Source organism: Eptesicus fuscus, chromosome 21 (genome assembly GCF_027574615.1).
Source record: "Eptesicus fuscus isolate TK198812 chromosome 21, DD_ASM_mEF_20220401, whole genome shotgun sequence".
NCBI classification, from domain to species: domain Eukaryota; kingdom Metazoa; phylum Chordata; class Mammalia; order Chiroptera; family Vespertilionidae; genus Eptesicus; species Eptesicus fuscus.
In genome coordinates, this window is record NC_072493.1 from 47,132,193 (window position 1) to 47,156,114 (window position 23,922).

Below are 23,922 nucleotides of genomic sequence, written 5' to 3' on the forward strand. Positions count from 1 at the left end.
TCCCCCCATTGACCTCTCCCCGGCCGCCCCCACCGCCTGTTTTATTCAATGGGAGTTGACATTCCGATTATTTTGTATTGGTTTCAGGGGTACACCATGGCGGTTAGACAATCACATCCTATATTTCCAGTACCCACCTCGCACCAGACAACATAGTCATGACAACATAACTGACTTTATTTACTACTTACTATGCTGTAGAGATTAGATTTCCCCCCGTCCCCTCCCTATAACCCTAATATGACGGCAGGGATTGCCGGCCTTGGCCCTCCCCACGTGTTAGGGCTGGGACCAGACTTTATCTAAGGGACTGACCCACATTGTAGGGTGTGAACCGGCGGCCCTGGCCCCTGGCACTCAGTCCCCTCCCCCACCCCCCACGTGTGAAGGCAAAAAATGTCCCCAGTGTTCCCGGGCAGGAAAAACAATCACCTCCCCCAAGGAAACTCTGCTCCACACCCCAAAACCCGCGGCCCTCGTCACCCCTCTCACCCATAGAACTAGCACAGCGCCTGGCCTCGTTCACCGGGTCAATAACGGATATTTAAGTATTTATTCGGTGCACAGTTCCTTAGAGTTCCCCCAGGAGTTCCTTTCTTGCCCGTAATTCCCTGCCTTTTGCCATTGTTCACAATCAATTCCTTTTGGTGAAATAGTAAAATAATTTATTACCTCACAATAAACAATACAGATTTGTTTTTAATGACCAAGCAATATGGGATTTTGTTGGGTTTTATTTTTTAAACCACCAAGCGATAGGGTTTGTCAGTTTGATCTTTTTCTTTTGGATTTCTTTTTAAACTACAAGCAATATGATGAATTTATTTCTAACAATTCTTTATTGATGAAAGTATTACACGTGTCCCCCTTTTCCGCCCATTGACCCCCGCCAGGCCGCCCCCGCCCTCCGGTTTTGTTTTGTTTTAACATTATAATCTTTTAAACGGTTAAGCTTTTTAAGTAATAAAGTTTAAAGATTCCGGGAGGCTGTATCTGATCAGAGGAGCTGCAATCCAGGGGTAGGGTGGGTCTGGGCGGGGACGGGAGGGGGAGGGGAGTTGGGTGGGGGCGTTGATGGGGTTCGTCACCTTATTTAAGGGCCAAGCGCCCACCGCCTCAGTCTTGGGAAGAGAAGCTGCCACACTGTGCGCTCTGACCTGTGAGTATCGCCGGGGTCTCCCCATTCCCTCCACCACCTTTCCCCCTGCTCCCCCCCCTCACTTCACCTTCCAGGTAGAGGCCGACAACTCCAGGAGGAGGATCGTGGATCGGCTGCCACAGCAGCGCCTTTCATCCCCGTTCCCAAGGCTTCCATCCCCCGGGCCGGGAGGGTTTTGGGGTCCCACGGGGCCCTCTTCACCCGACCCCCTGCTCCCGGTCTCCTGGTTTCACCCAAGGTCCTTCCCCACGGGACTCGGGAATGGGCCCCAGGTGCCACGTGTCTGCCTGGGACCCAGCACCCATGTGGCTGGGGTGCGGGCCTCAGCCCTGGGGCTCCCTGGAGTGGGAACCCTTGTCCACCCCACGTCCGAGGAACAGGGGTGGAAGTTCTGAAACGCTGACTTTTTCCAGAGCCTTCTAAGGGGGTAGAACAAAGTTCTGAAAGCCTCGGGTTTGGGGGAGTCACCATGAGATGCCCCAGAGAGTGGAGGAAGTGAAGTTGCCAACTTCTATTTCTGTCACTTTCACCTCTTTTTTCCCACCTCCCAGGACGTGTATTGGGGCTCCCAGCGGGTCCTCGTGGGCCAGGCCCTGGGTCGGCCTTCGGGCGCCGACGCCCAGAATCCTCGGCCTGTGGGACTCAAACTGTGGGGGCACTTTCTGTGCTGAGAGCAAAGTGCCGCCACTTTCTGAGTTCCACCGACCGGGACGGAGCTGCTGCTGGGCCGGAGGGACCTGCACGCGTGGCCCCGGGAGCGCGCGTGGCGTGGGCCGCCTGGCCGGGGCCTCGGGGACACGGCCCGGCCTGTGGCACTCAAATGAGCAGGCACTCTCCGATGCCCGGGCGGAAAGTGCTGCAACATTTGAGTGTCACCGGGGGGCACATCCAGGGGACCCCCCCTCCCCGATCCGGGCTGGCCAGGCTGCCTGCGGCCCAGGAACGGACAGCTTCAGGGGTGCCCCGCGGGCAGGGGGCCGGGAAGCTGTCGGCGCCACCTGTGACCACGGGCTCACGTTGCCACTCGAGCCGGCAGCTGGACACACTCGGGCCTCGTCGGCATTGAATGGAACAGCGGCTTCTCGGGGAGCCTCGAATCGTCGGGGTCTGCGGCCTCCGGAGACGTAGCCAGACCCAGACAGGGGTGCTCAAAACGGGGGCACTCGCCGTGCGTGGGACAGGAAAGTGCTCCCGTTTCGAGTCTCCCTGTTTGCGGGGAGCATCCGGGCGGAGGTGCGCAGACGGGGCTGCAGGACCTGAGGGCACCGAGGGCGGGTTCGGTCCTCGTTGGATTCTCCCCACCACGGCCACCAGGGCATCGTCGGGGGGGGGGTCCCCTGGGCACCCCCTCCTTGGGAACGGCTTGCTGCCTAGCATCACCTTCCGGGTCCCGCCCAGCAGGATTCAATGTTCGTGAAAAATGCAATAAAATGTGAAATTTGCTCTTCAGCCATGGCCTCAATCATTTTTTTCCTCTCTCTCGCCTTAGTCAAGTCTTGCGCATGGTCCGTAAGGAACCCGATTGGAGGGTGGGGTCCAGCCTCTGCCCCTATCCTCCACTCCTCCCCCCATTTTCTGCACCTGAGCCCCCGGGCAGGATCAAATTCCTTGGATGGGTCCCCCAGGCACCCAACACCTGAGACGGATGAGGGAGGAAATGAGCAGCAGGTCCTGGCTGGTTTGGGTCGGGAGTTCCCCTAGGCCACAGACACCAGGGTTCCTCTCCCCCTGCCCACCCCGCCGCCTCCAGGACAGGGCCCTGGGCTACTGGCGTGTCACCGTTCCTGGAGGCAACCCGTCTGTCTCCACTCGGGGAAGCTCCTGAGGGAGGACTCACACGGCAAAGCAACGGGAACGCCGGGCCGGGGTTCCTGCTCAGCCTCCCAGTGGGAGGGTAGCAGTGGCTTTGGGAGTCCACGCGCCTACCCACCCCGCCGCCTTCCCTGGAGGGGTTCCAGGCCGCGACCCTGTGGAACCACAGCCATCCTGTGCCGCTTTCAACAACCACGACCTCGGGCTGAAGTTTCAAATCCACAATAAGTGACACTAGTTGATCTCCATCTTTTTAACCCAAACCTGGCTGGTGGGTTTCTGGCCGGCCTGTGGCCACATGCTGGTGTCTGTTCCTCCTGGTCCCCGGGCTCCAGCTGGGGGAGGCATTGCCAGGGCCCCATCAATCAGGGCAGGGTTTCCCGATCACCGCATGATCCCATTGGGTTGATTCAAGGCCTCACCCAAGGAGTTTTAAGTGTTTTTATTGGTTTCAGAGAGGAAGGGAGAAGCCTCAATGATGGGGACCACGGGTGGGCCGCCCCCTGCACGCCCCACACCAGCCTGGAGCCCACCACCTGGGCCTGTGCTTGAGGGAGGTTGAGTAACCACTGAGCCACCCCGGCCAGGCCTTCCCAGGCTGTTCTCATTGGTTGCCTCCAGGGCTCACCCAGACTCGGGAATGGGACCCCAAACCTAGCCGTCCGCCCCGACGCGGGATCAGACCCGGGACCGTGTGGGGGTGACCGTGTTCCACCCACTGAACCACAGGGCAGGGCGGCAGGAGTCCATTTCCAGTTCCATAGTGTGGGGGGCTGTGGGTGGAGTGGAGGTGTTAGTGCCACGCCTGGCTTCTTTCTATTCGCTGGAGGCCTGTGGCTCCCCCACACCCCGAGGTCTGACATTGCCCAGTGTCCCCCGGGGTGGGGGTGAGGGTGGGCGACCTCACCCTGCGTGGGGAGCCTCTGACGCCCTCCACCCCCTCATGGCACCCAGAGCCCCCTGTTCCAGGGCACCCAGGCCCCCGCCCGCCCCCCCCCCCCCAGCAGAACCGCTGCTCCTGCCTGTGGGGTGTCCCTCGGGGACACAGACACAGAGCCTGGCCATTTGGGCTGGACCAGCGGCCCGACGGCCTCCGTCCCGGGCAGGGCAGGCGGGTCAGCAGCCGAGGTCCAGGTAAGGCTTGGTCCAGCGGAGCGCCGCCAGCTCCCTGTGGGTGAGCGCGCTCAGGCGCACGCCGAACAGCCTGCGGGCACAACGGGCGCCGGTCGCACAGGCTCCATCCTGCGTCCCGCCCCGAGGAGACCATTCCCTTTTCAGTCCCGGCCCCTCGCTCAGCTGGTTGTGGGTAGAGTGTGGTCCTGACACGCAGGGTGTGGGCCGGACCCCCCGTCAGCGCTGGCTCCCCCGTCAGGACAAGTACAGGAATCGACCAGTGGCCCTGGCCGGTGTGGCCCAGTGGATAGAGCGTCGGCCTGGGACTGAAGGGTGCCAGGCTGGATCCAGGTCAGGGCACAGGCCTGGGGTGTGGGCTCCATCCCCAGTGGGGGGCGTGCAGGAGGCAGCCGGGCAATGATTCTCATCACGGATGTTTTTCTCTCTCTCCTTTTGAAATTGATAAAATTTTTATATATATATTTTAAAAAATCAACCAATGAATGCATAATTAAGTAGAGCAACAAATCTGTCTCTTAAATCAATTAAAACATTTTAAAAAGAAACCCTTGCTTTTATTTTATTTTATATATGTATAATTTTATTGATTTCAGAGAGGAATCAGGAGGGAGAAATAGAAACATCAATGATGAGAGAGAATCATCGATGCCCCACATTGGGGATCAAACCTACAACCCAGGCATGTGCCCTGACCGGGAATCGAACCGCGACCTCCTGGTTCATAGGTCCACACTCAACCACTGAGCGACGCAGGCCGGGCTAATTTTTTTTTAATTCTATTTTCCACCCCCTCCTTCATTTGAAACTAAATCTTATTGGGAACCATGCTTACTTTAAAGCTACACAACTTTTTTTTTTTTTTTTAAACTGATTTCAGAGAGGAAGGGAGAGGGAGAGAGATAGAAACATCCATGATGAGAGAGAACCATTGATCGGCTGCCTCCTGCACGCCCCCTACTGGGGATCGAGCCCACAACCCGGGCATGTGCCCTTGACTGGAATTGAACTTGGGACCCTTCCGTCCGCAGGCCAACGCGCTATCCACTGAGCCACACCAGCTAGGGCTCTTCTTTTTTCTTTTTTAAATACAATTGTGCTGATTTCAGAGAGGAAGGGATAGGAAGAGATAGAAACATCAATGATCAGAGGAATCATTGATCAGCTGCCCCCAACCAGGACGCCCCTAACCAGGAATGGAACCCAGAAGCCGGGCTCAGGGATGGCGCTTGCGCTACGGCCCGCGTCCCCCTCCCGCAGGCCGGCCCCTCTCACCAGAGGACCCGCAGCTTGCAGCCGGGATGCCGCAGCCGCCTGCACAGCCGCCGGACGCCCGCGCTGCCCAGCGCGTTGTTGGTCAGGTAGAGCTCGGTCAGCGTCTGGTTGACGCCCAGGGTGGCGGAGAGGTCATCGCAGGCTTTGGCCGTGAGGCCGCAGCTGTCCAGCCTGTGGGGGCAGAGAGTGGTCGGGGCAGCACCGGGACCCACTTCCCGAGAGGCTTCTCTCCACAGGGACCCGGGTGTAGTTTTAAAAAAAACGTGTTTGTATTGATTTCAGAGAGGAAGGGAGAGGGAGAGAGAGACATCAGTGATGAGAGAGATTCGTGGATCTACAGCCGACATCATGGGTTTTGCAGCCCTTCCGTCATGTGGCTGGGACTCACCCTGTCCCTCAAGCCTAGAGGTGAACAGGGGATCTAAGCCCAAGCTGGTTGGGTTCCATGTCCCCAGCCACCAGGAATGGTTCCAATCGGAACAGTGAATCAGAACCACACTTCAGGAGGGTTGGCTTTCAGAACTTGAACCTGAAAAGCAATCGTCTATGGCCCTGGCCGCCCAGGTTGGGTCGCTCAGTTGGTTAGAGCATCAGCCCAATACACCAAGGTTGTGGGTTTGATCCCGGTCAAGGCACATACAAAAATCAACCGATGAGTGCCTAAGTGAGGGGAACAACAAGTTCCTCTCTCTCTCTCTCCTCTCTCATCAATGAACAAAGGAAGCCCAGCTCGAGCTGGTTTGGCTCAGTGGATAGAGCGTCAGCCTGCGGACTGAAGGGTCCCGGGTTCGATTCTGGTCAAGGGCACATGCCCAGGTCGCAGGCTCAGTCCCCAGTGGGGGGCATGCAGGAGGCAACCGATCAATGATTCTCTCTCATCATTGATGTTTCTCTCTCCTCTCTCTCCCTCTTCCTTCTTTTCTGAAATCAACAAAAAATATTTAAAAATATAAACAAAGAAAGAGAAAGCAAGGACAAGCAAACGCTGGCACCCAGGGAGCCGCCCCCCCCCCCAGCCCCAGGCCCAGCCCCGACGCCCAGCCTCACCACAGCTTCTGGAGCCGGCAGGCGGGGTGCTGCAGCCCCTCGCACAGCCACCACATGCCCTGGTCGCCCAGGTCGTTGAAACTCAGGTCCAGGTCCCGGAGGTGGCGGTTGCTCTGGAGCACAGCAGCCAGGCCCTCGCAGGCCGCGGAGCTGAGCCGGCAGATGCCGAGCCTGGAAGACAGAGGCACAGGGCTGGCACCTCCGGGGACACCGCCTGGAAACGCTGTGCTCAGGGCAGAGAGAGACACTCCATATTGGCCCTTGAGAGAGCAGCGAGGGCGAGGAAGAGAGGAACGGGCAGGTAGGAAGAGGGGGAGAGAGAGTGGGGGCGGGGGAGAAGCAGGGAGAGGGAGAGGGAGAGAGAGAGAGAAAAGAAAGGCAGAAAAAGGCAGAAAAAGAAGGAACACAGGGAGGAGAGTGTTAAAGAATAAAGAGACACCATCTTTTGCCCTAACCGGTTTGGCTCAGTGGATAGAGCGTCGGCCTGCGGACTCAAGGGTCCCGGGTTCGATTCCGGTCAAGGGCATGTACCTTGGTTGTGGGCACATTCCCAGTAGGAGGTGTGCAGGAGGCAGCTGAACAATGTTTCTAACTCTGTATCCCTCTCTCTTCCTCTCTGTAAAAAATCAATAAAATATATTTTTTAAAAAGAGAGACACCATCTTTCAAGAAAGTGAAAAGACAACTCACAAAATATTTACAAGTCATATATCTGAAAATGACTAGTATCCAGAATATGTAAAGAGCTCTTACAATTCAACAATAAAAATCCAATTACCCCCACCACCACCACCACCAAAAAAAAGAAAGAAAAAATAAAGAATATTTAGCCCTGGCTGGGTAGCTCAGTTGGTTAGAGCATCATCCTGATATGCCAAGGTTTCGGGTTCGAGGATTTGATCTCTGGTCAGGGCACATAAGAGAATCAACCAATGAATGCATAAATAAGTTGAACAACAAATTGGTGTTCCTCTCTCTCTCTCTCTCTCTCTCTCTCTCTCCTCTCCCCCTCCCTCCCTTATTCTCTTTCTAAAATCAATGAAATAAAATAAAAACCCCTGGCCGATGTGGCTCAGTCGGTTGAACATTGCCCCATGCACCAAGAGGTTGCAAGTTTGATTCCCGGTCAGGGCACAAACCCAGGTTTCAGACTCAATCTACAGTAGGGGGTGTGCAGGAGGCAGCTGATAGATGTTTCTCTCTCATCAATGTTTCTCTCTCTCTCCCTCACCCTCTTCTTTTCTATCTCTCTAAAAAATCAATAAAAACGTACTTAAAAATAAAACAAAAAGAATTTTATCTGTTAAAAAAAAAAGACAGAATCTTCCTAATAGTAAGGCATATCACAAACTATAGCAATTCCAACAGCGAAAACTGGACTAGGAACAGAGAGAAATGGACAGAATATAGAGGGACTCAAGATACAAGGAAGCCCTAGCTGGTTTGACTCAGTATATAGAGCGTTGGCCTGTGGACTGAAGGGTCCCAGGTTTGATTCTGGCCGAGGACACAAGCCAGGGTTGTGGGCTCGATCCCCAGTAGGGGGCGTGCAGGAGGCAGCCGATCAGTGATTCTCTCTCATGATTGATGTCTCTCTCTCTCTCTTTCTTCTTCTCCCTTTCTCTCTGAAATCTTTAAAAAATATATTAAAAAAATAAAAAAGAGCCGAAACCGGTTTGGCTCAGTGGATAGAGCGTTGGCCTGTGGACTGAAGGGTCCCAGGTTCGATTTCGGTCAAGGGCATGTACCTTGGTTGCGGGCACATCCCCAGTGGGGGGTGTGCAGGAGGCAGCTGATCGATGTTTCTGGCTCTCTATCCCTCTCCCTTCCTCTCTGTAAAAAATCAATAAAATATATTTAAAAAAAGAAAATAAAAAAAGAAAGAAAAGGTATTTCCAAAGTGTGCAGTAAGTGAACGGTTCGTCTTTAAAATATCTCGGGGGCTGCGGATCTGTGCATCAGTAAGTCAACCTCAGAGCACAAGCTAGGGACTTCCATCCCAGGCATAAGCGCCTCACCCAGCGCGGAGACCAAGGAGGCTAATGAGCCCACGACGGGATGCTCAGCCTCACTGATTATGAGAGAAATGCGATGCAGGAACATCTTCTACCCACCAGAGTTTTAAATATAGAAAGCCAACCAGCATAGATCTGGGAGGAGGCGCTTCCTCCCAGGAGCACGCCTGCGCCTCCCCCCTCCACACACACACCCCCCTCTTCTTCCCTCTCAGGCCTGCATCCCCGAAACTCCGAGGGTGCCCTCACCCCAGATTTGCAACCAGGAGAGCAATGGCTCCTCCTGGGCTCACCCCCTGAACCTGTCTCCCAGGCCCCCCTTCTCTCTGACTCCCCAGTGAGCTCAGGCAGCCCGGCCCGGGCTCTCCTGTGGTGCTTGTCCTCAGCCACTCCTTGTGTCACTGTCCCCAGCCTTAACAAACATGCCTCAAAATGAAAAAATAATAATAAAATAAAAATATATATAGGAGCTGTGTGGGAACTTTTCTCCTTTCCATCTTTCTTTTTAATTAAATATATTTGTATTGACTTCAGAGAGGAAGGGAGAGGGAGAGAGAGAAACATCAATGATGGGAGAGAATCACTGATCCGCTGCCTCCTGCATGCGACCCACTGGGATGGAGCCCGCAACCCAGGCATATGCCCTTGACTGGAGTCGAAACGTGACCCCCTGGTTCATAGGTCGATGCCCAACCACTGAGCCACACTGGCCGGGCTCTCCTTTCCATCTTTTTTATTTTTTATTTTTTAAAATATATTTTATTGATTTTTTTACAGAGAGGAAGGGAGAGGGATAGAGAGTTAGAAACATCGATGAGAGAGAAACATCGATCAGCTGCCTCCTGCACACCTCCTACTGGGGATGTGCCCACAACCAAGGTACGTGCCCTCGACCGGAATCGAACCCGGGACCCTTCAGTCTGCAGGCCGACGCTCTATCCGCTGAGCCAAACCGGTCAGGGCATCTCCTTCCCATCTTTTGAGAGAGCAGTTGGGGATTCTTTTGAGATGCCCAATGTGTAAATGCAGTATGCTCCTGCAATTCTACCCCTAGGTGGAGTCTTCTAAGGGTTAAGAAAGGCATTCACAGGAATGAACACTGCGCCCTGGCCGCTGTGGCCCCACTGGGTGCTGCCCTGTGCACCCAGAGGTGGCCCGTTCAATTCCCGTCAGGGCACATGCCTGGGTGGCAGCTCCGTCCCCGCAGGGGGCGTGCAGGAGGCAGCGGACAGATGTTCCGCTCTCACATCGATGTTTCTCTCTCCCTCCCCGTTCCTCTCTCTTTAAAAAAATAAATTAAAAAAAAAATACAGCCCAACATTGTACATAACAGCAAAGAGTTGGAAACAACTCAAATGCCTGAATATGGAGATGGACCAATAACATTTGGAATATTCCAAATGACGGCGTAGAAGTCGATTTCAAGGAATGATTGATGTTCCTCATCTACACTGACATGAACAGGCCTTACGTATTTAAAGGTAAGTGGGGGTGGGGGCCCGGCCGGCATGGCTCAGTGGTTGAGCCTCAACCTATGAACCAGGAAGTCCCAGGTTCAGTTTCCGGTCAGGGCACAGGCCCAGGCTTCCGGCTCAATCCCCAGAGCAGGGTGTGCAGGAGGCGGCCAATCAGTGATTCTCTCTCATCATTGATGTTTCTATCTCTCTCTCCTCCTCTCTCTTCTGCTCTGAAATCAATAAAGATATATTTTTAAAAATATATATATATATTTAAAAAAATAAATAAAGGTAAGTGGGAGGGAAAAGAGAGGTTGATGAGATGAGCCGTTTATGTAAAATAAAGCGGTGAGTGCCCACAGATGAGATTTGGGGAGGGCAGTGACGTGGATGTCAGTAAAACAGAGCGTGTGCGGGCCCACAGGGATGTTCTGATGCCAATTAAGAAAGATGAATATTCTCCTTCTGCTCATCTGCAGTCCAAAACAATGCCTAAAGGGGGCAGCAGAGAGAAGAGTGTGAAGAAAAGATATTAAAAAAAAAAGAAAGAAAGAAAAGAAAAGACTTTCCTTTGGGACTACAAAGAAAAATAATTTTCTGAAAGTAAGCAGCCTTGCTGCATTTTCTCTTTGTTCATTTGTCTATCCATCTGTTCACTCACTTACAAACATGTGATTTTAGCCCTGGCTAGTAGCTCAGCTGGGTAAAGCACTGTCCTCTAATATATATATATATATTAGAGGCCCGGTGCATGAATTCGTGCATGGGTGGGGTCCAGCCAGCCTAGCCAGGGGGAGGGGACATGGGTGGTTGGCCGGCCTGCCTGCTGGTTGAACTCTTGGTCGAGGGGACAATTTGCATATTAGCCCTTTATTATATAGGATATACACTGAGTGGCCAGATTATTATGCGTTCAGAGATCATCATAATCTGGCCACTCAGTGTATATTTTAAAAAGGGGGGTTATGGGAAGTGTCCATGGGAAGGAAGCATTCATTGTGAGTCCTAACAGAGAAAACAGATGTTATCAGGGTAAAACCCAGGACAGCAGAGCAGAAAGGAATTCCAGGAAGAAAGAGCTGCAGGTGCAAAGGCCCTGGGGCAGCAAGCTCTTTGAAAGGGGGCAGGTGGGGCTGGAGGTTAGGAGAGGCGGGGAGGGAGCATGGCCCCAGGGAGCCGGGTTAGGAGGACAAGGACGGTGAACTGGGACTCCTGCGAAGGTGAGCAGAGCTGGACTCACCGGAGGGTCTGGAGTTTGCACTGGGGGTGCCGGAGGCCCTCGCACAGCAGCAGCACCCCGGGGTCCCCCAGGTCATTCAGGCTGAGGTCCAGCTCCGTCAGGCTCTGGTTCACGGGGAGGGTGGAGGCCAGGTCTTCACAGGCTGCGGCCGTGAGGCGACAGATCTTTAACCTGTTCAACATGTACACTGAGCATGGGCAACGGCCTGGAATAGCCGTTTCTCCAGAGAAGATACACCGAGAACCACCAATCACATGAAAAAGGTCAGCTATCGCCCTCGCAGGTGTGGCTCAGTGGATAGAGCGTTGGCCTGCGGACTGAAGGGTCCCAGGTTTGATTCTGGTCAGGGGCACATGCCCGGGTTGCAGGCTCGCCAATCAGTGATTCTCTCTCATCACTGATGTTTCTTTCTCTCTCTCTCTCCCCTTCCTCTCTGAAATCAATAAAATTATATATTTTTTGTTAAAAAAATTTTTAAAATACATATTTTTAATATATTATATTGATTTTTTTTACAGAGAGGAAGGGAGAAGGATAGAGAGTTAGAAACATCGATGAGAGAGAAACTTCCATCAGCTGCCTCCTGCAAACCCCCTACTGGGGATGTGCCCGCAACCAAGGTACATGCCCTTGACCGGCATCGAACCTGGGACCTTCCAGTCCACAGGCCGATGCTCTATCCATTGAGCCAAACCGGTCAGGGCTAAAATATATTTTTTATTGATTTCAGAGAGGAAGGGAGAGGGAGAGACAGACAGAAACATCAATGATGAGAGAGAATCATTGATCAGCTGCCCCCTGCACGCCCCCTCCTCGGGATCGAGCCCACAACCCAGGCATGTACCCTTGGCTGGACTCGAACCCAGGACCTTTCAGTTCTGCGAACTGACAGGTCCTGTACCCACTGGGCCAAACCAGCCAGGGCAAAAAAATATTTAAAAAAAAGTTATTCCTTTTTACAGGCCGAATAATATCCCATGGCATGTATATCCCACATTTTCTTTTGTTTCTCCGTCCACCCACGATGGACATTTGAGTTGGCCACGGCAGATAACGCTGCTCCGAACACGGGGGTGGGGGGGGCAAGCAGTGGGTGCGTTCCCGCCCCATCGTTCGCCAGGTGGAGAGCTGCCTCGAGGGGCCCCAGGAGACACTCACCACAAGATCTGCAGCCGGCAGACGGGGTGCCGCAGGCCCCCGCACAGCAGCCGCAGCCCCGCGTCCTCCAGCGCGTTGCCGGTCAGGTCCAGCTCCACCAGGTGGTGGTTGGTGCTGAGCACCGAGGCCACCTCCAGGCCAGCCCCGGCCTCCAGCTGGCACTTCCGCAGCCTCGGGAGGAAAGAAACGCCGGCGAGGGAGGGCCCGGCCCTGCTCTTCTGAGAGCACAGTTACCCAGCACCAGCCCCACCTGCCGCGGAAGCGACAGAGGTCAACGGGACGTCACCCTTCTAGGCCAGGATGTGCCGTCTGGTAAGACCGACGGGTAAGCAATGACAGTGGCCACCCCGTTAGACGTGCCAGCCCGGCGGTGGGGCATGCCGGGCCGGAGTCGGGTCTCTAGACCTGTGTAGGCTCCTGCACCCGCCACCTGCCAAGCCTGTGACCTCAGCACGTTCCCATCAAGTCTCAGACGTAGGTTTCATGTGATGCTGTGACTCCGGTCTATTGACTCTGAAATAAGGGTGACAAGGCCCTGGCCGGGTAGCTCAGCTGGTTAGAGGATTGTTCCCCTCCCTGGCTGGTGTGCTCAGTGGATAGAGCGTCGGTCTGTGGACTGAAGGGTCCCGGGTTCGATTCCCGGTCTGGGACACAGGCCCGGGTTGCGGGCTTGATCCCTAGTGTGGGGTGTGCAGGAGGCAGCTGATCCATGATTCTCTCTCATCATTGATGTTTCTCTCTCTCTCTCCCTTCCTCTCTGAAATCAATAAAAAATACTATTTTTTAAAAAATATATTTTATTGATTTTAGAGAAGGAAGAGGGAGAGAGAGATAGAGATAGGAACATCAATGATGAGAGAGAATCATTGGTTGGCTGCCTCCTGCACGCCCCCTACTGGGGACCACGCCCGAAACCCAGGCATGTGCCCTTGGCCGGAATTGAACAGGGGACCCTTCAGTCCGCAGGCTGACACTCTGTCCACTGAGCCAAACCAGCTAGGGCTAAAAAATTATTAAAAATAAAAAAATAAAAAAAGTCAACCAATGAATACATCCTATATAATAAAAGGCTAATATGCAAATTGTCCCCTTAGGAGTTTGACCACTCACTATGACGTGCGGTGACCAACAGGGGGCAGCATGGACTGAAGGAAGGCTCTGGCAGCTGGGGGAAGGAAGGCCCCGATCAGCCCTGATTGCTGGCCAGGCCTGGGACCCTACCTGTGCACGAATTTCATGCACTGGGCCTCTAGTAAATAAATAGAACAACAAAAACGGATGTCTCTCTCTAAATCAATACATTTAAAACAATTAACACGGAGGGAAGGTAGGGGAGGGTGCCGGTAAGGGGGAGAGATCAACCAAAGGACTTGTATGCACGCATATAAGCCTAACCAACGGACACAGACAACAGGGGGGTGAGGGCATGAGTTGGGGGGAGGGATGGGGCATAATGGGGGAATAAGGACATATAGGTAACCCCTTCATCCATAAAGAAATTAAAATAAAATAAAAAACAATTAAAATGAAGGGTGACAATAGTGCAGACCTCGTAGGGCTGTGTGGGGATGACTAGAGGTGGAGGGTGTGGGCGGGGCCTGGCGATGTGGGCGGGGCACTGCCATGGAGCGTGCTCAGCCCACCTGAGCTAAAGTTTCTCAAACCATCCCTGGGCAAACAGGGGGTGCGGCTGGAAGGCTCCCCGGGACTGTGAGCTGGGTCTCAGGCTCCACGGAGTCCACAGAGGCACCGGAGGAGGCGGCCGAAAGCATTTGCTTTGGTCTCTGTCCCCGGTTCCGGCTCGGAGCTCCTAAGCCCCGTTAGTCCCCGGTGATAAGGGCTGCTTTTGTTGTCCGGTGTGGTCTTTGGCCCCCGGTCCTGACGGCGCCCCTAAGTCCCTCGGAATCCCCTAGGTGATAGCAGGTCCTTTGTTCTCCTGAGGTGACCCAGGGTGGGCTCCAGGGGGCTGGGGGCCAGGCTGCGGTGAGGGGCTGGGAATTCCCCCGCCATCCTCCAGAGAGGGGAGCAGGCTGGGGATGGAGTTCATGATGGAGCACGCCTCCGGGATGAGGCTCCAGGTAATCCCTCTGGGATGGGGTGCACGCCCGCACCAGGAATCGTCGCCCCAACTCCACGGGGACAGCAACTTCTGGGCTCGGGGGATACCCCCACCCCGGACCATGCCCCGGGTATCTTTTTCTTCTGCCTGTTCATCTCACCCTTTATACCTGCCCTTCATAAACCGATCCATGTCCGTGTTTTCCTGGGATCTGTCAGCCCCGCTAGCAAATTAACTGACCCCAAGGAGGGGCTCGTGGCCACCCCCGATGTACAGCCCGTGGGTCCGAAGCGCCGTGGCCACCAGGACTTACGATGGACATCTGGAGTGGGGGCGGTCTTAGGGGACCCAACCCTTTACTTGTAGGGTCTGAACATGATTTCCAAGCAGATAGTGTCAGACGTGAGTTAAATTGCCCCTGGCCGGTTTGGCTCAGTGGATAGAGCGTCAGCCTGCGGATGGAAGGGTCCCGGGTTCCATTCTGGCTAAGGGCACAGGCCTGGGTTGCGGGCTGGATCCCTAGTGGGGGGGGGGCGTGCAGGAGGCAGCCGCTCCATGATTCTCTCTCATCATGGATGTTTCTCTCTCTCTCCCTCTTGCTTCTTCTCTGAAAGCAATAAAAACATGTTTTTAAAGAAGTGAGTGAAATTGTAGGACACCTAGCTGGTGAGACAGAGAATTGCTCGGTGGCGGTGGCGGTGGGGGTGGGGGTGGGGTAGGAGGTAGGGGGGGGGGCTCAGGAAACCGCCACGCCATTCAGTGACTGGAAGTGTCGGCCGTGAATTGTTCTGCGTGGAAGTGGGTGGCTTTAGCCCAAGGGCATCGCAGGGAAAGGGAACGGCACAACCCAAAGCTCTGGGGTCGGACGGCCCTGGGCCCACGTGGGTGAGGGTGGGCAGGGGTCATGTCGAGGTAGAGACGTGGGGACCCTCAGCGTTTGGGGAGATGTTTCAGGCCGGGGAGACCAGCCGGGCGGAGGGAGAGCTGGCTCCGGGGCAGTGGGGTGGGGTGGGGGGACTCACTGGAGCATCTGCAGCCTGCACTTGGGGTGCCGCAGCCCCTCGCACAGCAGCCTCACGCCGGGCAGCCCCAGGGCGTTGCCGCTCAGGTCCATCCTCATCAGGTTCCTATTGGCGGTCAGCGCGGCGGCCAGGTCCTGGCAGGCGGAGCCGGGCACCCGGCACCTCTTCAGCCTGGATGGGAAGGAGGGGAGAGCGGAGCGGTCACGTCCCCTGAGCCCTGGGTGGGGTCTGTCCCTTATCCTTCCTCTTTCATGTATTTACTTATTATTATTTTTTCAATCAGAGAGCAAGGGAGAGAGAGAGAAACATCCATCAGCTGCCTCCTGCACGCCCCCTACTGGGGACAGAGCCCGCAACCCAGGCCTGTGCCCTTGACGGGAATCGAACCCGGGACCCTTCCGTCCGCAGGCCGGCGCTCTATCCGCTGAGCCACACCAGCCAGGGCCCGAGTTCTTTCCTGACAGAGCCCCACGCGAGGGCGTGGTGGGACCACCCGGAGCTGCCAGGCCAGCGAGACTCACCTCAGGTTCTGAAGTTTGCAGTTGGGGTGTCTGAGCCCTTGGCACAGCAGCCTCACGCCCTGGCTCCCCAGGGCGTTGTGGTAGAGAGCCAGCTCTACCAGATGCGGGTTGGTGCTCAGAGCCGTGGCCAGGTGCTCGCTGTAGGCGGCCGGAAGGACGTTTCTCTCTGGGCTGCGTGAAGGAACTGCAGGTCAGTTCAGCTGTTTTTTTCTTTCGTTGTTGTTGTTGCTGTTTGTTTTAAATAAGCTTGTTTTTTATTTTTTAAAAAAAATTTTGATTATCCTCACCCAAGGATAATTTTTCCACTTATTTTATTTAAAAAAAATTTTCTTTTTTATTGATTTCAGAGAGGAAGGGAGAGTGAGAGAGAGATAGAAACATCAGCGATGAGAGAGAATCCCGGATCAGCTCCCTCCTGCTCGCCCCACACTGGGGGTGCAGCCCACACCCCGGGTATGTGCCCTGACCGGGAATCGAACCCTGACCTCCTGGTTCATAGGTCGATGCTCAACCCCTGAGCCACGCTGGCCGGGCTGGGTAATATTTCTTGATTGAACACAATCTCCTTGACTTAGGCCCCAACTTAGTCCCTAACGACTATTGTGTCAGAGGAGAAAGCCAACCGGGATGCTACGGACACGTGGCCGCCAGACCACACGTTGTGGGGCGGTCCTGTGCCGTGTGTGTGTGTGTGTGTGTGTGTGTGTGTGTGTGTGTGTGTGTCCGGCAGCCTCCCTGGCCTCTTCCCGTGAGATGCAGGCAGCGCCCTCCCATTGCCCTAGGGCCGTGGTCGGCAAACTGCTGCTCTCGAGCCACATGAGGCTCTTTGGCCCCTTGAGTGTGGCTCTTCCACAAAACACCACCGCCTGGGCGAGTCTATTTTTGAAGAAGTGGCGTTAGAGGAAGTTTAAGTTTAAAAAATGTGGCTCTCTCTCGCCCTAACCGGTGTGGCTCAGTGGCTAGAGCGTCCGCCTGCAGACTGAAAGGTCCCAGGTTCGGTTCCGGTCAAGGGCGTGTACCTTGGTTGCAGGCACATCCCCAGTGGGAGGTGTGCAGGAGACAGCTGATCCATGTTTCTGACTCTCTGTCCCTCTCCTTTCCTCTCTGTGAAGAGTCAATAAAATATATCTTACAAAAATAAATAATTTGGCTCTCCAAAGAAATCAGTCGTCAGTCGTCGTACTGTTGATAGTTGGCTCTGTTGACTCATGAGTTTGCCGACCACCGGGCTAGGGTCCTTGCCACCCAGTATTTCTCCAGATGGAGCCAAGGACGCCCGCGGCTGGGGCCCAGTCAGCCCCCCTGCTGAGAACGTGAACTTGGGCTCGGACAGCGAGTACTTACGATGGTGCCAGTGGCGTGTGGGGCCCCGACGCCCGCCAGGCCCCCTCTCCCTCCTCCTCCTCCTCCTCCTCCTCCTCCTCCTCCTCCTCCTCCTGGTCCGCCCGGTAGGCGGCGCTGTGCAGGTGCAGCACCAGGGCGTCGGTGCAGTGCTTGAGGCAGAAGGCGGCCACCGCGTGCTCCATCTTGGTGGCCAGGTTGCCGACCACGACCACCTGGAAGTGGCTCAGCGCCCGCCGGATGAACGCCTCCTCCTGGATCTCGTAGAGGCAGCGGAGCAGCTCCAGCGCGCCCCGCTGCAGCGTGGGGCCCTCGCTCAGCGCCTTGCCCCGGATCCACTCCAGCAGCTCCGCCCGGACGCGCGGCGACACCTCCCAGCCCAGCGCCTTCTCCAGGAAGCCCCGCGCCTCCGCGTGCAGGAGCCCGAACAGGAAGCGGACGGTGAGCGCCCAGGCGCTCCGCTCCGACAGCCCGTACTCGGCCAGCAGCCTGGCCAGGCTGCGCTCGGGGCCGGCCGCGCGGCCCGCCCCGTCCAGGGCGTAGTACGCGGCGGCGAAGAACTCCTGGAAGCTCAGGTGGATGAAGCTGTAGACCTTCTCGCAGTCGATGTCCTTCTGGAAGATGTTCATGTTGAGGAAGGAGGACACGTCCGCCCCGTCCAGGCCGTGCCTCCGCAGGTCCCGCTCCTCGAACAGGATCTTCTGGCTCCAGAGGCCGTCGGCCGCCAGGGAGCACAGCCCCGTCCGGTGGGGCGCGCGCTGGAGCGGCGTCGGGGAGCCCGGCTGGGGCCGCAGCAGGCTGAGGAGGTAGAGCAGGTACACGGCCGTGGTGGTGCGGGTGGCCTGCGGCCGGAGCCCGCCGCCCTCCAGCTGCTGCTTGAGGCAGGTGCACACCACCCAGCACACGAGCGGCACGAAGCAGAGCGCGAACAGGGGCTCGTCGTCCCGCACGGAGCCGAAGACGCGGCGGGCCTGCCCGGCGTCCCCGAAGAACCTGTGGAAGTACTCCTTCCGCTCGGCCTCCGAGAAGCCCAGGATCTCCACGTGCCGGGGGTGCTCCAGCAGCCGCTGCAGCTTCTCCAGGGCGCTGGGCCGCGTGGTGATGAGCAGGGACGCCTCCGGCAGCAGCTTCTTGCGAATCAGGCTGCTGAGCAGCAGCCCCGGGGGCCGCGTCTCCTCCCAGCCCAGGCACCAGGGCCCGCGAGGGTCGTGGAAGGAGGGCTGGAGCTCGTCGAAGCCGTCGATGATGAAGAGGAGGCGCTCGGGGGCGCGGAGCAGCTCGCCGAGGGGCGCGCCGGGCGCGGGCCAGCAGCCGGAGAGGAGGTCCCGCGCGCTGCGCTCGGGGGCGCCGCGGTTCAGCTCCCGGCAGTTGACGTAGAAGAGGTAGTCGAAGCGGCCCTGGAACAGCCGGCCGTCCGCCCAGTCCAGCATCGCCTTGTGCGCCAGCATGGACTTGCCCATGCCCGCCGCGCCCTGCAGGACCACGGTGCGCGGGGGCTCCGGCCGCTCGGCGTCCGGCTCGAACAGGGTGTCCATCTGGATGAGGCCGGCCGGGGGCGCCCCGGCCCTCGCGGGGGCCCGGCCCGGGTCCAGCAGCTTCTGCTGCGCCCCCAGCGGGGTCGGGTGCTCCTTCACCAGCAGCAGCCGCGTGTAGCGGTGGCTGAGGTTGACGCACTCGCCCAGGCGCGCGTTGCGGTCCTCCATCAGCCGGAACTTCCTGCGGACGTGGTCCCGGTAGGTTTCCCGGGGATCTACGGGGGAGGGACGAAGGGTTTGGGGAACACTCATCAGCAAGCGCCCGCGAATTCATCGTGAGCTAAAGCACAGCAGGGCCTGCCCGGCCGGCGTGGCTCAGTGGTTGAGCGCGGATCTATGAACCAGGAGGTCACGATTCGATTCCCGGTCAGGACACCTGCCTGGGTTACGGGCTCGATCCCCAGTAGGGGGCGTGCGGGAGGCAGCCTGTGGATGATTCTCATCGTGGATGTTTCTATCTCTTCCTCTCCCTTCTTCTCTGAAATCAATAAAGTATATATTTTTTAAAAAATAGGGAGAGATCAACCAAAGGACTTGTATGAATGCATATAGGCCTAACCAATGGACACAGTCAACAGTGGGGTAAGGGCATGAGTGGAGGGCAAGAGGAGAATAAGGACACATATGTAGCCCCTTAATCAATAAAGAAATTTAAAAAAATAAAATAAAAATAAGGGACTCTTTCTCCCTCCCCACATATTATTCTTCAATCAATTTCCACCTTTATTATAAAAAATAAATAAAAATAGCTGAAACCGGTTTGGCTCAGTGGATAGAGCGTCGGCCTGCGGACTGAAGGGTCCCAGGTTTGATTCCGGTCAAGGGCATGTGCCTTGGTTGCGGGCACATCCCCAGTAGGAGGTGTGTGGGAGGCAGCTGATCGATGTGTCTCTCTCATCAATGTTTCTAACTCTCTCCCTCTCCCTTTTTCTCTGTAAAAAATCAATAAAACGTATTTTTTTAAAAAAGAGAGAGAGAAGAGAAAGAAACATCAATTTGTTGTTCCACTTATTTATGCATTCGTTGACTGATTCTTTTAAAATATACTTTTATTGATTTATTGACATGGTAAGCCTTGGGACAAAAGGCCAGCAGAGCGTTGAAACACAGGAAGAAGCTGGGGCGTGGAGGTGTTATTAATCCATTGCGTGCATTCTGCAGCCACCCACCCTGACTGCCTGTGTGTGCAAAGGAGAAACGAAGGCCTGTTTTGTTTAATCCCTTCTCAGTCGGACGGTGCGCACGGGATGCTCTATGCCTTCGAGCAGGTACCAGCTCAGGGCTCACCTTTCCTTGGCGTTCCAGCAAAGACGTCCAGCGAGCATGCGGGCTGGTTCCCCAGGGAGCACGGGCCACCGGGCGGGGGGTCTGGAAGGGACATTTGGGGAGGTCAGTTGGCACACATCTAGCCAGCACTCAGTAACATTAGCTACCAGGACCCCCAACGGTCTACGTGATAACTCCCTGCCCACCAGCCCCAGAATGCTCCGCCGTCGCCTCACCTTCACTGTTGTCGAGAACACGTGTTCTTCATGACCTCCATCCCTCCCATTAAAGTCCTCGAGCAGGAAGTTCTGAGTTAGCTTGACTTCCTCCCTCCCCTTCGGCTCTGGGCCATGTCTCATCCATCATCCATCCGGATCCTTCCACCTTTCCATCCATCCATTCATCAATCCATTCATCCATCATCCATCCATCTATCCTTCCACCTTTCCATCCATCCATTCATCAATCCATCATCCATCCATCTATCCTTCCACCTTTCCATCCATCCATTCATCAATCCATTCATCCATCCATCTATCCTTCCACCTTTCCACTTACCCATCCATCCATCCTTCCACCTTTCCATCCATCCATTCACCAATCCATCATCCATCCATCTATCCTTCCACCTTTCCATCCATCCATCCATCCTTCCACCTTTCCATCCATCCATTCATCCATCCATCCATCCTTCCACCTTTCCATCTATCCATTCATCAATCCATCATCCATCCATCTAATCCTTCCACCTTTCCACTTACCCATTCATCCATCCTTTCACCTTTCCATTCATCCATTCATCCTTCCACCTTTCCATCCATCCATCCTTCCACCCTTCCACCTTTCCATTCATCAATCCATTAATCTATCCATCCATCCTTCCACCTTTCCATCCATCCATTCATCAATCCATCCATCCATCCTTCCACCTTTCCATCCATCCATTCATCAATCCATTAATCTATCCATCCATCCTTCCACCTTTCCACTTACCCATTTATTCATCCTTTCATCTTTCCATCCATCCATCCATCCATCCATCCTTCCACCTTTCCATCCATCCATTCATCAATCCATTAATCTATCCATCCATCCTTCCACCTTTCCACTTACCCATTTATTCATCCTTTCATCTTTACATCCATCCATCCATCCATCCATCCATCCATCCATCCATCCTTCCACCTTTCCATCCATCCATTCATCAATCCATCCATCCATCCTTCCACCTTTCCATCCATCCATTCATCAATCCATCCATCCATCCATCCATCCTTCCACCTTTCCACTTACCCATTTATTCATCCTTTCATCTTTCCATTCATCCATCCATCCATCCTTCCACCTTTCCATCCATCCATTCATCAATCCATCATCCATCCATCTATCCTTCCACCTTTCCCCTTACCCATTCATCCATCCTTTCACCTTTCCATTCATCCATCCATCCTTCTACCTTTTCATCCATCCACTTATCCATCCATCATCCATCCATTTATCCATCCATCCATCATCCAACAGATACACACACACACACACACACACACACACACACACACACACGTATGGCACCAGACATTTTTTTTAGGCATTGGATGCATAGCAAGACACAAGATCTCTGATCCGTGGACCTTATATTCTCATGGCATGGAGAATTCAGTGCATAGAAAATAAACACCACTTGTATGCATATATGCATAACCCATGGACACAGACAATGGGGTGGTGATGGCCTGCGGGGGGGAGGGGGGGCAGGGAGGGGATGGGAGTGGGCTGGAGGAGGTTAATGGGGGTAAAAGGAGGACCTATGTAATACTGTCAACAATAAAGATTTTTTTAAAAAGCAAATAAGCCTTAGCTGGTTTGGCTCAGTGGATAGAGCCTCGGCCTGAGGACTGAAGGGTCCTGGGTTCGGTTCCCCTCAAGGGCACAGGCCCGGATTGCAGGCTCCATCCCCAGTAGGGGGCGTGCAGGAAGCAGCCGACCAATGATTCTCTCCAATAATTGATGTTTCTATCTCTCCCTCTCCCTTCCTCTCTGAAATCAATAAAAATATTTTTTAAAAAAGTAAATAAACACCAATATAACTTCAGATAATTTTATTTATCTGAAGTAATTTAAAAAAAGTAATTCTTGAATATTACAGCTGAAGAAGACCTCGGAGCGGTTCCCGGAAGCACGCCATGAGCGCCCCCCACATCCAAATCCAGATGCAGCTCCTGACTCCAGGTGACTCTGACTCCAGGTGACTCCTGTGGGCATTGACACGCGAGAACCGCCATCTAGTGCAGCCCCCTCGTCTCACGGAGGCGGAGACAGAGCCCAGAGACGCACATGACTGTCCAGCATCACACAGCGAGAACGGAGCAACGCTGACATCTGGCCGCCTAAGACCCCGGGGCCACCTGGCGATGGAAAACGTCCCCGTGTGGAGGAATTCCCAAGAAACAGTTCCCAGGTGCTCTGTCCACTGAGCCACACCGGTTAGGGCTCATCACTGATGTTTCTATCTCCCTCTCCCTCCTTCTCTGAAATCAGTAAAAATATATTTCTTTTAAAAAAAATATATTTCTTTATTGATTTCAGAGAGGAAGGGAGAAGGAGAGAGAGAAACATCAATGATGAGAGAGAACCACCGATCGGCTGCCTCCTGCACACCCCCCAACTCCCCCTGGGGATCGAGCCCGCAATCCAGTCATGTGCCCTTGGCCAGAATCGAACCTGGGACCCCTCCGTCCGGAAGCTGACGCTCTATCCCCTGAGCGAAGCTGGCTAAGGCAATAAAAATATATTTCAGCCGAAACCGGTTTGGCTCAGTGGATAGAGCGTCGGTCTGCGGACTGGGGGGTCCCGGGTTCGATTCCGGTCAAGGGCATGTACATTGGTTGCGGGCACGTCCCTGGTGGGGGGTGTGCAAGAGGCAGCTGATCGATGTTTCGAGCTCTCTGTCCCTCTCCTTTCCTCTCTGTAGAAAATCAATAAAAATATTAAAATATATATATATATATTTCAACCAACAAACAAAACAGGCCAAGTCCAAGTCCAGGTCTGGCGCGCCCCGCGGCGACCAGGCCGGAGAAGGGAACGGGTGGGTGTGCAGCCCTGCGCCCGTCCCCCCGCCTTACCCCTCACCAGGTCCTCCCTGCGTCCTCTCTCCCACAGGTCCTTCCTGTGGATCCGCTCGAAGGTGCGCAGGGCCAGCAGCCAGGCCTCCCGGGCCCCGCAGTGCGCCACCAGCAGCTGCGCCATCTCCAGGGGCCCCGCCGTCTCCATGCGCCCCCGCGGGATCCGGTGCTCCCCCGCCTCCGTCGCCGCCCCCAGGTGCAACTTGAACTTCTTCAGCTCCACGGCCTCCAGTTCTTCCAGGTAGGCGGACAGGCGGCACAGGCCATCCCCGGCCGCGGTCCCCGGCATGGGGGCGCCGTGACCCTTGGCGGACCCCCGACGGGGACACGCCCGCGCCTAGGATGTGTCTACCCTCAGGGCCCACCTCCCCATGGCGCGCGGGGTTGGAGAGACAGGAAAGCGCGCTGTGGCAATAACGCTTCCTCCCTGCTGGGGTTCCCGCCTGCCCTGCCCGCTGCCACCGGGGGGTTTGCTGAGAAGAGGAAGTGGGGACGGTTAGGAAATCAAAATCGCAGGAGTCATGCCACGCATGAGAAAGCCCCCCCACTTCTCCCTCTCTGGCTCCCCCAAACCCGGCTCTCTCCCCCAAACCCTTGTCTGTGGCTGACCCGTGTGGCTCGGTGGGTTGGAGACTCCGTGGGTTGGGTTGCATTGCAGGGTTCAGGACACACACCCAGGTTTCGGGGTTTCATCCACTGTGGGGGTGCATATGGAAGGCAACCCATAGATCCGTGGTCGGCAAACTGCGGCTCGCGAGC

General features: G+C 55.3%; 1 protein-coding gene across 1 annotated transcript; it reads right to left on the bottom strand.

Annotated features, from left to right (window-relative positions):
- Nucleotides 1–4,055: 4,055 nt before the first annotated feature.
- NLRP12 (NLR family pyrin domain containing 12) lies at nt 4,056–23,554 on the bottom strand. The gene is made up of 10 exons (XM_054710628.1): nt 23,164–23,554; nt 20,060–20,140; nt 17,241–18,987; nt 15,897–16,067; nt 15,376–15,546; nt 12,295–12,465; nt 11,137–11,307; nt 6,425–6,595; nt 5,378–5,548; nt 4,056–4,175 (listed from the first exon to the last, which is right to left on the bottom strand). Exons 1-10 carry the CDS (start codon nt 23,450–23,452, stop codon nt 4,088–4,090), a joined length of 3,231 nt encoding a protein of 1,076 aa, XP_054566603.1. The 5' UTR covers nt 23,453–23,554; the 3' UTR covers nt 4,056–4,087.
- Nucleotides 23,555–23,922: the final 368 nt, after the last annotated feature.

Coding starts and splice junctions, on each gene's coding strand:
- NLRP12 (XM_054710628.1), bottom strand. CDS start 23,452: ATGCCGGGGACCGCGGCCGGGGATGGCCTGTGCCGCCTGTCCGCCTAC. Junction 20,141..23,163: donor CAGGGAGGACCTGGTGAGGG/GTAAGGCGGGGG, acceptor TGTCCCTTCCAG/ACCCCCCGCCCGGTGGCCCG. Junction 15,547..15,896: donor TGCAAACTTCAGAACCTGAG/GTGAGTCTCGCT, acceptor CTTCCCATCCAG/GCTGAAGAGGTGCCGGGTGC.